We start from the raw sequence: 16,499 nt of genomic DNA, 5'->3' as shown, positions 1-16,499 counted from the left end.
CAGAAAACAGTGAGCGGAGTCTACCTTCCTAGGCACAGGCGCAAGTCCAAACACCTTAGCTTCCAGAGCAGCAGGCGTTCCCGGAGGCAAAAGCTCAGACTACAGAGTCAGAGGACAAGAGAAGTGACAGACACAGACAGAGAAGAGGCGATGGCACTGGAGGAGATGACAATTTCAGAATTGTGCTTCGTTTTTTTTAATACCAAAGTAAACTTTTTTTTTTTTTTGCGCCACTCACTCCAGACCTCACCACCTCTGAAAATGTGGAGAACAACATGGATCACACAATCATAGAAAGACAAGGACCTGTCGGCTCTCCTGACATTGTTTTAGCAAAAGAACAAGTCTGAATCATCTCATCTTTAAATTTCGGCTTTGTGTTGTTCTTTTTGAAAGTCTAATAAGCGACAAGGTGCCCTACACAGTCCGGCTGCCCCAAAACTACATATCGATCTGCTCAGCTTCTCTCAATGTAGAAAATGCTGCCTGCAGTCCAGAAATGTGTCACTGGAAAGCATTCCCACCTTGGCAAGTAATGGCACATGACTAGGATATGCCACCACTTAATGATCCCTGATGTTTTCACATGAAGATTCTGCCCCCCCTATACCTTCTCTCCCCTGTGTAGCGGAGCCCACAGACACCCAGTTGTGCCGGGAACTGCCGCTGACTATGGCATCTATCTGGCTGACGGGTTCTTTACCGCAGATTTGTCATTGAACCTTAGAGCAACTTAAAAGGACATGTAAGGAAACTGCACAAATAACAATTCCCTAATATCAGGTCATCAAAATCCGTGAAGGTCCCATCACAAACCACCGGGCTGAAATGCCCTGTATTCACTCTGTAGCCTGAGTACTGGTGTCCATATTATATTGTGCCACTTACCAGTAAAGAATGGCTGAGTGATCAGTCGTGATCTACTAAGAAAAATAAACCCTATAAAATCCTGTCCGTTAGTATGGGAACACTCACAGCCATTCCCATAGTAATTTCACATTAGCAATTCCCTTACACATCCTTTTATGTAGCTCCAAGGCCGACCTACATATTTTAGAGGATTCTGCCAAGAAAACCTCAAAGTAATAGGCATTAAAATATATTTGTGAACATATCCGCCAGCTCCAACAAGGACCATGAGTATAAGACCCGTACAGGAGGAATGAAGGGGTGCAGGGATGTCTTAAGTCCCTAACACGAGGGACATAATTCCTTTTTGCGCTTTTATTTTTCCTGGCTGTCTTACATGAGCCATCCGGATTTTTTTTTTCAGTGCCGGGAATAGACCCCACTTCATAGACCCGCACCCAACATATCAACTTCATATGTCAGGGAGGGGTTGATAGAGATACTATTGAAGAGAAATAGCGCAATAGTGCATTATCCAGTGTAGGTATATCAATTTAAAAATAATACACTCACCAGATGGCGCTTGTAATAAGCATGGAGGATTCGCTGCTGCAGAAACCACAGAGCCACGAGGGACCGACGTAGAAGATGCAGGATAGGAAAAACATGGATTTTTGTGATAACTCACCGTAAAATCCTTTTCTCCGAGACGCTCATTGGGGGACACAGACACTGTGGGTGTTTGCTTCTGCTGCTAGGAGGCTGACACTAAGTGAAAAAAAGAGGTTAGCTCCTCCTCCGCCGTATACACCCTCGCCTCTATTGCGGGCGGAAATCAGTTTGGTGCCAAAGCAGTAGGAGGACAACAAAATCAGCCTTAATACAGGTACAACATGTACAAAACACCACCCTTATAACAAATTAGTAAATGCATATAAATTTAAACAAAACAAGAGCCAATAGGGTGGGTGCTGTGTCCCCCAATGAACGTCTCGGTGAAAAGGATTTTACGGTGAGTTATCACAAAAATCCATGTTTCTCCTTTGCCTCATTGGGGGACACAGATACTGTGGGATGTCCTAAAGCAGTCCCTGGGTGGGAGATTGACTCACCGATCCAAGCTACATGCATCTCTTGTTTACAGGTGCGCCACCGCTGCTTGGAGAATCCTTCTACCCAGGCTCGCATCCGCCGAGGCCTGAGTATGGATATTATAATGTTTGGAAAATGTGTGCAGGCTGGACCAGGTTGCTGCCTTGCAAACCTGTTCCGAAGCCTGATGCAGAAGCGCCCGAGAGGCGCCCACTGCCCGAGTAGAGTGCGCTCTGATCCCTGCTGGAATCGGCGTACCTCTAAAGCGGTACGACTCCTGAATAGTCAAACGAATCCATCTGGCTATGGTCGATTTTGAGACAGCGAGTCCCTTCATGCACCCTTCGGGGAGCACGAACAGCGTGTCCGTCTGACGAAAGGGTGCCGTCCTCGACACGTACCTCCGGAGGGCTCTTACCAAGTCTAACGTGTGAAGAGCCTTTTCCACACGGTGCACCGGTGCTGGACAAAATGAAGGCAAGACAACATCTTTATTAATGTGAAAAGAGGACACGACTTTCGGCAGAAAAGGAGGAGCTGGTCTGAGCACCACCTTATCCTTATGGAAAGTGAGGAACGGGGCTTGGTAGGACAGGGCTGCCAGTTCTGAAACCCGCCTGATAGAAGTGATGGCCACTAGGAACACCACTTTCCAGGAAAGGTACCTGAAGGAGATATCCTGAAGCGGTTCAAATGGAGCTTCCTGCAGAACACTTAGGACCAGGTTAAGGTCCGAAGCCTCCATAGGCGCCTTATAGGAAGGTACCAAGTGGGAGACTCCCTGGATGAACGTCTTCACCTGCAGATTGGTAGCAATTCTGCGCTGGAACAGGACGGATAAGGCCGATATTTGTCTCCTGATGGAACTTGGGCTAAGCCCGAGTCTAGGCCCGACTGGAGAAAAGTCAAGATGTTGGGGATCGAGAATCTCAGTGGAGAAACTCTGCGGCCCCAACACCAAGCAAAGAACACCTTCCAGGTGTTGTAGTAAATTTGTGCTGAAGCAGGCTTCCGGGCGCTAACCCATTGTAGCGACCACCTTGCTCCCGAATCCTGCGTGGGTTAGAATCCAAGATTCAATGGCCATGCTGTCAAACACAGGGACCCCGAGTTTGGGTGGCAAATCGGCCCTTGAGAAAAGTAGATCTGGGCGTTCTGGCAGGCGCCACGGAACGTCGGCGAGCAGCTGCATTATATCTGCGTACCACGCTCGACGGGGCCAGCCTGGGGCCAGCAGAATAGCCGGAACCCCTTCCGTCTTGATCTTGTTGATGACCCTCGGAAGTAGTGGCAGTGGGGGAAATAGATATGGGAGGCGAAACTGGTTCCATGGCAGAACCAACGCGTACACAGCGATTGCCTGCGGGTCCCTGGCCCGAGCGACATATGTGGGCACCTTGGCGTTCACTCTGGACGCCATCAGATCCATATCTGGAGTTCCCCACAGCTGACAAATCTGCTGGAAGACTTGGGGATGTAGAGACCACTCTCCGGACGCAAGACCCTGCCGGCTGAGAAAGTCTGCCCCCCAATTTTCCACGCCCGGGATGTGGACAGTCGAAATCACCGAGTGGTTTTCTTCGGCCCACTGCAGCACGTGCCCCACCTCGCACAGGGTTGCCCTGCTGTGGGTGCCCCCTTGGTGATTTATGTAAGCCACAGCCGTGGCGTTGTCCGACTGAATCCGGACAGGGCGGCCTGCTAGAAAGTGATGAAACTTTTGCAGAGCCAGCCGAATTGCTCGTGTCTCCAGTAAGTTGATCGGGAGGCATGCCTCCTGTGGCGATCATCGCCCTGGGTCGTGTGGTAGCGAAACACCGCTCCCCAGCTGTGGAGACTGGCGTCGGTTGTCATCACCAACCAATGGTCTGGGGGGCGAAAGGTTTCCCCTGGGTCAGAGAGGAACTGGTTAACCACCATCCGAGCGACTGCCTGACTTGAACGGACAGTCGGCACTGCCGATCGAGCGTGAAGGGATTCTTGTCCCAAGCTGACAAAAGGGCGTGCTGCAGGGGGCGAAGATGGAACTGGGCAAACGGTACCGCTTCCATTGCTGCCACCATTTTCCCTAGACTCCTCATCCCGGATCGGATGGTATGAGGGACTGGTTGCCGAAGTGTCCGGACTCCCTGCCGGAGCGCTAGCACCTTTTCCTGAGGGAGAATTACCAACCCTCGGCGAGTGTTGAGAATCATTCCTAGAAAGGAGATCTTTTGAGCTGGCACAAGGGATGACTTCTTCGCATTGATCAACCACCCTAAGCGGGCAAGAGTATCTAGCGTGATGTTGACATTTTCCTCGCATGCCCGCATTGAAGGGCCTTTGACCAAGACGTCGTCCAGATAAGGCAAGACGACTGTGCCTCGAGAATGCAGTATGGCCATGACAACTGCCATAACCTTTGTGAACCTCTGGGAGCCGTGGCTAGCCCGAAGGGTAGCGCTACGAACTGAAAATGTAGATCGCTGATGGCGAAGTGTAGAAACCTCTGATGAGGAGGAAAAATGGGAATATGCCAATATGCATCCTGGATATCTATTGAGGCCAAGTATTCTCCCGGCTCCATGGCAGATATGACTGACCGGAGAGACTCCATCCGGAAATGTCCGATTCTGCTGAATTTGTTCAGAAGCTTCAGGTCCAAAACAGGCCTGACCGACCTGTCCCTTTTGGGGACCGCAATAAGGTTGGAATAGAATCCGTTATTTTTTTTGTGTTCCGGCACTGGAACAATGACTCCGTTGTGCTGGAGCGATTTGATGGCTCCCAATAGAGCCCTTGCCTGGGCATCCACTCTGGGAAGCCGGGAAAGAAAAAACCGTCTTGGTGGATATCTGACAAATTCTATTTTATAACCTGAGGCCACAAATTCCTTTTCCACTTCTGGGCCAGTGACGCATGGGTAAAGAGGGATTTTTGGGTTCTTACCATAAAATCTCTTTCTTGGAGCCTTCAATGGGGGACACAGATTACCATGGGTGTATGCTGCTGCTGCTAGGAGGCTGACACTATGCAAAACAAGAAAATTAGCTCCTCCCCGGCAGTATACACCCACCGACAGGCACCAAGTACCTCAGTTGGTGAGAAAGCAGTAGGAGAAGCAACCAAAACTCTCAAAAATATGTACCAACCCAACAAGGGACTCGAAGACCCAACACGGTACAACTTAAACAGGGAGGGTGCTGTGTCCCCCAATGAAGGCTCCAAGAAAGATTTTACGGTAAGAACCCAAAAATCTCTCTCTCTCTCTCTCTCTCTCTCTCTTTATCGCCTTATTGGGGAACACAGATTACCATGGGACGTTCTAAAGCAGTCCCGAGGGTGGGAACAGCAATAAGGAACGAGAAGGAAGGGCTTAGGTCGGCCGACGAGCTACCGCCGCCTGCAGCATCTTCCTACCAAAAGCTGCATCAGACAAGGCCTGGGTATGAAACCTGTAGAACCTCGCAAACGTGTGCAAAGACGACCAGGTCGCGGCTCTGCAAAGTTGTAAAGCCGAAGCCTGGTATCAAACCGCCCAAGAAGCCCCTACAGCCCGGGTGGAGTGGTCTCACTCCCGGAGGGGGCCGTTTCTCCTGAAGGCGGTAAGCTTCCGGAATGGTAGAACGAATCCAGCGAGCAATTGTGGATTTGGATGCCGGAAGCCCTTTTCGGCGACCTTCAGAGATGACAAACAGGGAATCGGATTGACGAAACAAAGCGGTTCTGGCAAGGTAGACCCGCAAGGCTCTCACTACATCCAGATTGTGGAGCGACTTTTCCAGAGGGTGGACAGGCGCAGGACAAAAAGAGGGAAGGACGATATCCTCATTAATGTGGAAAGGGGATACCACCTTAGGAAGGAAGGAGGGAACTGGCCTGAGAACGACCTTATCCTGATAGAGGATAAGGTACGGGGAACGACAGGACAAAGCCGCCAGCTTAGAAATTCTCCTAATGGATGTAATGGCGATGAGAAAGGTTACCTTCCATGAAAGAAGGGACAGAGGGATGTCCTGAATAGGTTAGAACGGCGCCTTTTGAAGAGCGCCAAGAACGAGATTGAGATCCCACGGATCTATCGGAGAATGATGAGGAGGCGCCACGTGGGCGACTCCTTGGAGAAAGGTTTTAACTTGCGGCAAGGGGGCCAGATCCCTCTGGAAAATAATCGACAGAGCCGATACCTGGCCCTTGAGGGCACTGAGGGACAGGCCCGCATCTAAGCCGGACTGGAGGAAGCCAAGAATGGATGGACTGGAGAAAGACAACGGGAAAACATTATCACCGCATCAACGGAAAAAAAGCCTTCCAGTACCGATGGTAAATGCGAGAGGCGGCTGGTTTCCTAGCTCTGATCATGGTCTGGATAACTTGGTTGGAAAAACCTGATTCTCTCAGAATCGCGGCCTCAACGGCCATGCCGTTAAACTCAGAGTCAGAGAATTCTGGTGGTAAAGGGGGCCTTGAGAGAGAAGATCTGGACGCCTCCAGGGAACGTCCGCAAGCATGTTCACCAGTTCCGCGTACCAAGGGCCTCTTGGCCAGTCTGGAGCCACTAGAATTACTGGGATGCCTTCTGATCTTCTTGACCACCCTTGGGATCAAGGCAAGGGGCGGGAACAGGTAAGGAAATTTGAACTGGGACCGCGGAATTACCAGGTCATCGCAACCGACGGTTAGAGGGTCCCTGGACCTGGCTACGAAGCAAGGAACTTTGTGATTCGTTCACGATGCCATGAGATAGACGTCCGGGGTGCCCCAACGCTGGCAAATCTGATTGAAGACTGTGGGGTGAAGGGACCATTCGCCTGACGCTAGGCCCTGGCAACTTAGAAAATTGGCTGCCCAATTTTCCACCCCTGGAATGTGGACGGCGGAGAGCATAACGCTCTGCCCAACGCAGAATCTTTGCCACTTCTGTCATTACTGGCCTGCCGTGAGTACCGCCCTGATTGTTTATGTACGCCATGGCCGTGGCGTTGTCCGATTGAATGCGGACTGGTTTGCCCACGAGAAGAGGGTGCCAGCAGAGTAGGGCAAGGAAGATCGCTCTGATCTCCAGAAGGTTGATGGGAAGCCAGAGTCTCCTGGGCGTTCCAGCGTCCTCGGGCCGTTTTCTGATGGAAAACCGCCCCCCATCCTAGAAGACTGGCATCGGTGGTGATGACTTGCCACTGAGGCGGTAGAAAGGACCTTCCCTGGAGAACTGACGACGGTAATGTCCACCAAGTCAGGGACTGCCTTACTCTGAGAGGCAGGAGAATGGGCGATCCAGAGATACAGAGGTCTTGTCCCAGGTTAAAAGGAGGGACAGCTGGAGAGGGCGAGTGTGAAATTTGTGCAAAAGGCACTGCTTCCATGGAGGCTATCATCTTCCCCAGGGTCCTCATGCAGGTCCAAAGCGGAATGGGCCTTGAGCGTTTCAGAAGTCGGATTCCCTTGCAAAGGGCTAAAAATTTGTCCCTCGGTAGAAACACCCGGGCTAGATTCGTGTCGAATTCCATGCCCAAAAAGGTCAGACGCTGAGTAGGGAGCAGGATGGACTTCTCTTTGTTGACTATCCATCCGTGGCAGTCGAGAGTATCCAGGGTAATCTGAAGACTCTGAAGGCATTCTTGGCGGGACGAGCCCTTGATAAAGAGATCGTCCAGATAAGGGATGATGAGGATCCCCCTGGAGCGAAGGATGGCCATGACTGTCGCTTACCACCAGTGGCATCCAATATAGTTCGGGTGAATAGACTCCACCACTATATGCACATATGTGCTGCAAACTAAATAGCCGTGCCATACTATATACAATTATCGTTTGCAGCACATATGTGCATATAGTGGTGGAGTCTATTAACCCTAACTATATTGGCACCTTTTTACAGCATATAAATGTGTATTGTGGAATCGTATACTTACTCCTATCATATTGGCACCAGTCTGTAGTGAAATATGAATGCTTATAGTATTTAGTATCTATATCTATTGTTTACTATTTGCTATTATACCTCAATTTTTATCATAATCACCTGTACTATAGGTGTATTGACATTTTCTATATTAATTCACTTAGATTTGGATCGTATGTTTCATTTATGCCAATTTTGTTATGTTATATACATTTTGGTAAAACCTTTGGATACATTTTGGTAAAAATTCTATATGTTATTTCATACATATATTTTTTTTACACTTGCACTTTATTGTGGATACTTAATTATAATTATACATATTTTTATGTGCAAACAGATTGATACCTCATTGGTTTCCAGTATTTCTCTTTATTGGTATTGGGATCTCACCCTCCTTTGCATATATATATTTTTTTATATATATCTTTTGTATATGTTTTAATCATCAGAATAAAAATTCTTTTATTGGATACTGGTTTGGTTTTTCGTAGTCTGATTTGGTTAGTTTTCCGAATTGTCCTTTCAATTTGTCCATTTGTGCGCATAAACTGGTTTATTATAACTAATATATTGAGATAGGATAAGCACTATTGTCTTGGAATTTTTATTGTACATAATAGAAGGGCTGCAGGATGGAGAGAAGGGAGACGACTGACCTGATGTGATGCAAACTTCTTTTCACAGCGCGCGCAGGCGTAGTGAATAGCGATGGGTCTGGGACAGCGAGCCCTTGCAGGGTTGGGCATGTGTGTACTCTGAGGCAGTATGTGCGCAAGAATCTGATAAGGAACTGCGGCGGGGAGCTAACAGTGGCCTCAGGAAAATAGCAGAGCAGGGCCTACCGAGGTTCAGATGCGCAGCAGCACGCCGCTGTGTCCCCCAAACAGAGATCCGATGAAAGGAGAGAACGATATCTGCAGAACGCCAGGATACCGATAGCGGTGGGCGGGGCTTAACGGCAGCGCTGCGTGATTGGATAAAGACCCGAGGAGGCGCGGTTAGGAGGGGAAGCCTTAACGGCGCCAAGGAAAAAGCAGCCCTGTGATGGGCTAAAAAAGGCGCGAAGGAAGCGCGTGCAGAGCGGGAGGAGGAAGCTTTCAAAGTGAAAGCGAAAGTGAACACAGCGTCTCCTACCCGAGTCTAATAACCGGGGGCCCGCGAGGCCGCAGAGTTAAAAAAGGTACCGAGACCACCGCTGCCCACGGACCCCACCTCTGAACCCCCCCATGATGCGCGCGTCTGAAGCAGAAAGGGGGGGGGGCGGAAAATTCAAACAGGGGTGGTGGAGATGTACCCGATGCTCCGACAATGATAGCTTCCAGGTGGAATGAATGTAGGGCGGGAGTTTGAAACCGGGGGGCTACTAGAGGAGCCTGTGGGACAGCTGCAGGATCAGATTTGGTCCATGCTTGAATGCGGGGCTGGCGGGGACATTCAGACAGCTTACCCGACGTCCCTGAAGAGGATGACCGCAGGGGCCCACGAATAGAGAGCAGGCCGCTGGGAGAAAGAATCCTCTGTACCCGCACCATGTTCGCACGGTGCAGAAGACGGCACCAATCTCTTGTTAGAGGGGGAAACGTCACCGCTGGTGACCGCCGTCTTCCTCTCAGCCCTGTCCCGGGAGAGGGGTGAGGAGGGGAATCTGCTAGGACCGGCCACCTGTCATCACCCCTAGCACCCGAGGGTGATAGGGGAAAGGTCCTGCCTTCGGTACTGAGAGTTGCGATGTGGGTAACACCACACTGCTCGCTCAGCCGCTAAATATGGGAAAGCAGGATGAACTGACACCCTGTTTCCCGATGCCGAATCTGAAAAATAAATGGAAAAAAACATTAATACACACAACAAAACCCTAAAAAGGAAGTTAAATGCGGATCTGGAGATCCCGGTCCGCCTCCTACAGACACTAAGCACAAACTGAGGTACTTGGTGCCTGTCGGTGGGTGTATACTGCCGGGGAGGAGCTAATTTTTCTTGTTTTGCTTAGTGTCAGCCTCCTAGCAGCAGCATACACCCATGGTAATCTGTGTCCCCCAATAAGGCGATAAAGAAAACCAAAGTAGGCGGCCGCCCACCTTGCCGATGTCGTCTGGTAAAGGCCTCGAGTCATTTGGCCGACGATCTTTGGGATCTGGATCCCCTCGATCGGGGCTGGTGAGTACGCAATCTCCCCAATGGGTTGGCTCTATATGAGACCTGCCGCTCCCTATCCTGGTTGGGGCGGCCTGAGGCAGCGGAATTGGCCGCTGTAGTCCACCTGGTGTTACGAAAGGCCAGAAAACGTGCCAAAGACGGGTGACGAAAAAGCGGTTTGACCCTTTGATGACTCTTGTGGACTCGGAGATAAGTTGATCCAACTTCTCCCCAAATAGGCGGCCGCATTCATAAGGCAGGGAAGTCAAGGACTTCGGCTCGCCATGTCCTTAACCATAGGGCCCTTATGATCGAAATTGCATTAGCGGCAGCAAATGCCGAGCAATTGGCCGCATCCAAAGACGCATTGATTACATAGTCTCGGACCATCGCCATCTGACCTGCGACCTACCGAAATCTCTGCAGGTAGTTCCTGCGTGACGTTGTTTAATGTTTCTGACCATGATATCATAGCCTTGGCTACCCAAGTTGCTGCGAACGAGGGAGCGAGTGCTGACCCTGACACCTCATATACTGAGCGAGCTAAGCTCTCTATAGGGCGATCCGTGGGGTCCTTAATCGAGGAACCACTAGGGACGGATAGCAGGGCCTTAGTGGCTAAGCGCGAAAACAGAGGAACCACCATGGGGGATTCCATCCATCTTTTATGGAGGTCCGGAGCAAACGGATACCTTGCTTCGAGTGCCTTTTGACACGAGAAACGCCTGTCTGGACGTTCTCTGTGCCGCCGCTGTCCTCAAACTCTGGGTGAGAGGAAAAAACTCTGTGCAGGCGCTTTACTCGCTTAAATGTCACTTCATGCCCCGTAGCCGCTGCGGGATCATCCTCAATCCCCAGGGTCTGATTGACGGCTTCTATGAGGCTGTCCACTGTTTCACGTGACCCTGGAGTGAACAGGTCAAGGGGCTCGTCTGAGTCGCAATCTGAGGTCTGCTCGCTATCAACCACTGGTGATGGGGAGCAAGAAGCAGAGCTTATGGATGCCAAGGCACCGGATGGACTGGGCGACACCGTGTGGATTCATTTCCTCCGGGTCTGCCTGGAGTGAGAGCGGCCCCTGCAGGCCGGAGGCTTTTGTGAGGTAGAGGTTCCCTCTAAGGCCGGCGAGCCATTGTCCCTGCCCTATCTGGGGCTTGAAGGGACTATTGCTCTTGTAAGCGGCGCCATGGACTGTGACCGTGATCGGGCCCACTCCAGGGGATTTGACACCTTGGTCACGGTCGCAGGGGAGAGCTCCTGGGCGCGTTCAGATTCGCAGGCTTCGCATAATCGCTTGCTCTGCGCCCGCGGAAACGCAGCCCGACAAGAGATGCATGCAGCGTAAAAGAACATGTGCGTCTTTGCCTTTTCGGACATGCTGTATCTGTCCGCTGCTGGGGATGTGGGGAGGAGGCAGCACCTCGTTTTCCCTGTAGTGTGGCCTCTCGGGCAGCACTTACCCCAGTCCTGCACCCCCCCCCCCCCCGTCCTGGCTGCTTCCTTCAAATCGCGCGCCACCAGCTGGGAGTGAACCAGCATGTAAAACCGCTCTAGGGGCGGTGCTTCCGTTCCGCTCCGAAGCCGTGGCCTAAATTTCTTCGCCGCCACCCAGTGCGGGGCGGGCCGCCGGAAGTGACGCGCGGCTCCAGGGGTGGGACTTCCGCGTCCTAGCTCCGGCTGCAGCCTCGGCCACAATTTTTCCCCTACCCGACCGGGGTGGCACGGTACACAAAAAAACATGGCACCACTAACTGCGCGGCACCGCCTGACTGGTCCAGCCACTCTCAGCCTTGCATGGCCGGTGGCTTCCGCCGGCTGGGGGCTCCAGCCCTGAGATCTTCGCAGGAGCCCTCCCAGACCATCTCCTCACCGATGATCCTCTTCAGCCTGAGCGCAGGTATGTGAGGGGGGTCTTGATAAAATAGGACGGTGCAGGCACCCTAGCTCCATCTAACCTCTTCAGGGGGTGAGAAGAGGGACCGTCCACCGCCTTGCAGCACCGCAGTCTAAGCATTGGTGGAGCAGTGGGGGCCGCACGGACTAGTCTTGTGCCTCTGTACAACCCATGGTTTCAATACCTAGGGGTGGTCAGGGCTAAGTCCGGCATTGTGTCCCACGTCGCGGGAGAGGATACGTGGAGGGACACTCGCTAGTACTCGCCCATTGATGGTTTGGGGAGATCGGACCCTTTCAATAGGGTCCGTCGCCCCTGTCTCATCTTCATGGGAAAAAAAAAAAAAAAAATCTGGAGCAAAACCAGACGTGTGTGCCTCCATGGACACTAAGCAAAAAACTGATTTCCACCCGCAATAGGGGCGAGGGTGTATAGGAGCTAACCTCTTTTTTTCCACTTAGTGTCAGCCTCCTAGCGGCAGAAGCATACACCCACAGTACTTGTGTCCCCCCAATGAGGAAGGAGAAAAAAGTGGTCAGACAATCCGCGCTGCGAATCACTATGAACAATTACTACAGTGGTCTTTATTCAACATGTTTCGAAGTTTCACAGAACCCCTTCAGGAAAAAAAACACAGGTGTGGTTTTGTCCTGAGGAAGGAGTTCTGTGAAACTTCGAAACGCGTCGAATAAAGACCACTGTAATAATTGTTCATAGTGATTCGTAGCGTGGATTGTCTGACCCCTTTTTTTCCTATCCTGCATCTTCTAGGTAGGGGTTGATGAAATTTGCAGACGAATGAAACTTTCAGCTGAAATATCAATTTATGGAGCAGGGGGAACGAAGCACGAGGATATAGAGAGCTATCTTGGGAAAGACTTAAAAGGGTATTCCCGTCTCCATGATCCTTTCCCAATATGTAGTAGGTGTAATAGTAATATTAGAAAATACAGCCAATTAGAAATGTAGTGTAGTTCTCCTGATACGCTTTGTCACTTACCTCATGTGCAGGGCATTGCGGTAGCTTAGGTATCCATGGTTATGGTCTCTCATATAGCGAGTTAGTGGTTAGTGGTCGTAACCATAGATATTTAAGCTACTGTAATGCCCTGCACATGGGGAAAGCAACATAGCAAATCAGAAGAACTATACTACATTTCTAATTGGGAGGTATTTTCTATTATTATTACACCTACTATATATTGGGATAGGATCTTGGAGATGGGAATACCCCTTTAAGGATTTGAAGATTTAGTCACTAGCATTAGGTATCCTAACCAGTAATCGACGGCCATCTGTATCCAAATTCACAGGGGAGACTGCCGATCAGTGAGGAGGCCCGCACCTATAAAAAGCAGGTACTGTAATAAAAAATCCTCTAGTTAAGACCGAACCTTTCCCACAAAACTACAGATGAATCTGCTGAGCATGGTCAAAGTTAAAGGTCTGCACTGAATGCAAGCAAGCGTCCAGGAATTAAAGGGGTATTCTTATAGAGGTAGGATTGGTATCTTTTAAAGGGGCAATCCAGTCTGCATAAATTATCACCAATGCGCGGTTAGACTGGTGCGTAGCACCGATCACCACTATGGAGGATGCACGTCCATAGCTGTCCACTAGCAGGTGGAGTTGAACCTCTGCCGTATAGAAACTTCCATCGCTGAGTTGAGTTATACTTTAACCTGAGGTTTCACAAAACAACTGCCATAGACCGGGCTTCTATGGTGGCCACAAGGTTTCATTCATTGTCTAGAAATCGCAGGGCATGTCACATGACCATCGATGGCGGTCTCATTTACCTTTGAAAGGGCAGCGACTCTCTGGGCCAACTCGGCCTCCACCTCGGGCAGGGTTTCCGCTTTCCGTATTGTCTGCTGAAGCTTCTGCTCTGCTAGTTCCAGCCGCTCCTGAATCTGCCGGTTCTTTTCTTCACTCTGGGATCAAGAACACATTGATTTCTTAAACCCTTAATAACTTCCTAGACGACGAGACATAATTTATTCGGTAAATTTTGTGCACGTTAGAGAAAAATTATATTAGATCTTGGGCTACTGAAACCATTTTTGTTGTATTTTTGGGTTGTTCAATAGCTTTAAAAAAAAAAAAAAAATTAAACTTCTAAACATCCACAGTTCATGAATAGCGTGTACATATGTGTATATAAATTACCTGTCGAACTACTGATTCCTTATTAGCAATTTCATTTTCAAGTTTATCGTTGAGGTCGTGCACGGATGTGGCTTCGCGCTGGGCAGCGAGGTAGCGTTTTTCGAGAGTCGTAATCCTCTCTTCCATATCTTCCTTCTGGGCCATGGCCTGATAATGAAGCAGTGACGAGATGAAGGTCCGCATTCACCAAACACCGATCTGCTCTACTATGCGCAGGTGACCTGCTCAGGTGTTATCTGAGTATCTTCGGTGTGCTCGGATAATACATTCGAGTCCCTGCAGCTGCATGTTCTGAGGCTGTTAGCAGCAACAGTTGCAGGGATTGCCTGTTTGTTAGAACGCAGCAACATATCTGCGAATGCCCAAAATACTTGGATAACACGATGTCTGAGCACATTCGCTCATCACTATTAATATCCTGAACAAATCAAATCCTCTAGAAACCTGTGCAAACACCGGAACTTCCAAAGACTCATCCTTGTGCCAACACCACTCACTGCTCCTTTAGTCCAACCACAGATGGTTCTGATGCTCCTTTCACACAGCTGGCATCTGATGATTCCCATACCCGAGGCACTAGATGCTCAATCCTCCACCATTGCGGCCTGTGCTCAACCCATCTCCACATCTGGCTGATGCAATCCCCAATTCAGCCACCCGTGGCGGACATACCCCAATAACCCAATGCACTAGATGTTCACTTGCGCCCCTCACTCCTCCCCAGCCACCTTCGGCCGCCGCTCCCCCCCAGCCACCTTCGGCCGCCGCTCCCCCCCCCCCCCCCAGCCACCTGTGCCCGCCGCTCCCCCCCCCAGCCACCTGCGCCCGCCGCTCCTCCCATAATGCTGCATCTGATGCTCAGACCCAAAACTGCAAATCCTAGCAGATGTCCCAGTTCATTGTGAGCCCCATCGGGGACAGTGATGATGTGTGCAATCTGTAAAGCGCTGCGGAATATGTTAGCACTATATAAAAAAGATTATTATTCCCCACGGTTTTACCCTCTTTCTTCCTCAGACCCCTCAAGCATACACTCCTATAATTTTTTTTTTATATTACTATTCGTCCTGCATTCTAAGCTATTTTGTAACTTGGCAGCTTCAGCTCCCAGTCGCCATCACATCTCCTCACCTCTCGTACATCACGTTGCAGCTTTGTGTTCATCTCCTCAGATTTAATGAGATCTTTCCTTGCAGTGTCCAAATCTTCCTCCAGTTCAGTAACCCGGTTACACAGGATGGCCAGGCGCTCCTTCATCTGATTCTGCTCCTTGGACTGCTTGTCGATGACATCCTGGAGCTCCACGACTTTAGACAGGTCTTCATCGTGACTTAAAGAGCCGTCGGATGATCTCTGTCATAAAATGCAGAATTAACATGGCATTGCCTCCGGGGACTCGACAAATCACATCAAGAATAGATGCAAACAATCAAATAATCACAAGCCAGGAGACGGCCTGTTACACCGTGATTGCTGACTGCACAGGACAAGCTCCTGGCAGACCCATGCAAAAGATTTACACCCTGGTGCAGACAGAGGACACCCACCTTGCCATTAGTGCTGGGTGTATTCTCCTGCTCGTGATCTACGGACACATCATTGTAGCTTTTCTTCTGATTGTTCTGCTCTCGTGAAACCATCAGCTGGATGGGCGACAGCCGGATGTCAGCGATTTCATGTCTACTGCTCCGCACAGGATTGTACGGTGATCTGACTACTCACCTCTTTGTGCGTCACTGCCAGCTCTTCCTCCAAGAGGCTGCATCTCTCCAACGCCACTCGTAAGCGCTCCCGCACCTGCAGAGACGAGAAGTCAGGGATGAGGAGCAGACCAGGTGCGATCTCTACAGGGGCCCGTGTGTGGAGTGTGAACAGCGACACAACTACGGCTCCGCACTTTAAAGTACGAGGACAAATCCAGACGGTAAATTATGAAACATGGATTTTTGTGAGTACTCACCGTAAAATCCTTTTCTCCGAGACGCTCATTGGGGGACACAGAGACTGTGGTGTGTGCTTCTGCCGTCTGGAGGCCGACACTAAGTGTACAAAAAAAGAGTTAGCTCCTCCTCCGCCGCATACACCCTCGCCCCTAGGCCGGGCGTAACTCAGTTTAGTGCATAAGCAGTAGGAGAACGCGCCTTAAACTCAGGCAAGAAACTATATGTCTGAAAAAGGGGCCACCCTAAACCTTGTACAAGGACTTGTAAAACTCAAAATAAGTAAAAGCCAACTGGCTGATAGGGTGGGTGCTGTGTCCCCCAATGAGCGTCTCGGAGAAAAGGATTTTACGGTGAGTACTCACAAAAATCCATGTTTCTCCTTCGTCTCATTGGGGGACACAGAGACTGTGGGACGTCCTAAAGCAGTCCTCTGGGCGGGATCTTAACTCACCCAATCCATGCTAATTTGCGCCCCTGATTAGAGGTGCGCAACTGCTGCCTGGAGGATCTTTCTTCCCAGGCTTGCATCCGA

The 16,499-nt window shown here is 50.3% G+C and overlaps 1 protein-coding gene across 8 annotated transcripts in view; it reads right to left on the bottom strand.

The window, feature by feature from the left end:
* PPFIA1 (PTPRF interacting protein alpha 1) overlaps positions 1-16,499 on the bottom strand; it is a 71,786-nt gene that overhangs the window by 27,954 nt on the left and 27,333 nt on the right. For 7 of the 8 annotated variants that reach the window (XM_073541752.1, XM_073541751.1, XM_073541754.1 and 4 more), the window contains exons 5-9: positions 15,747-15,821; positions 15,572-15,667; positions 15,156-15,377; positions 14,025-14,171; positions 13,655-13,789 (exon numbers count right to left, since the gene is read on the bottom strand). In XM_073541752.1, the coding sequence (XP_073397853.1) occupies positions 13,655-13,789; positions 14,025-14,171; positions 15,156-15,377; positions 15,572-15,667; positions 15,747-15,821 (675 nt within the window). Of the gene's footprint in view, positions 1-24; positions 100-13,654; positions 13,790-14,024; positions 14,172-15,155; positions 15,378-15,571; positions 15,668-15,746; positions 15,822-16,499 lie in introns of all 8 variants that reach the window. The other variant, XM_073541759.1, reaches the window with a different exon arrangement.

The sequence above is a fragment of the Dendrobates tinctorius genome, unplaced genomic scaffold (genome assembly GCF_039654945.1).
Source record: "Dendrobates tinctorius isolate UK_male_01 unplaced genomic scaffold, ASM3965494v1 ptg000124l, whole genome shotgun sequence".
NCBI lineage: Eukaryota > Metazoa > Chordata > Amphibia > Anura > Dendrobatidae > Dendrobates > Dendrobates tinctorius.
This window is presented reverse-complemented; position numbering and strand designations above follow the sequence as displayed.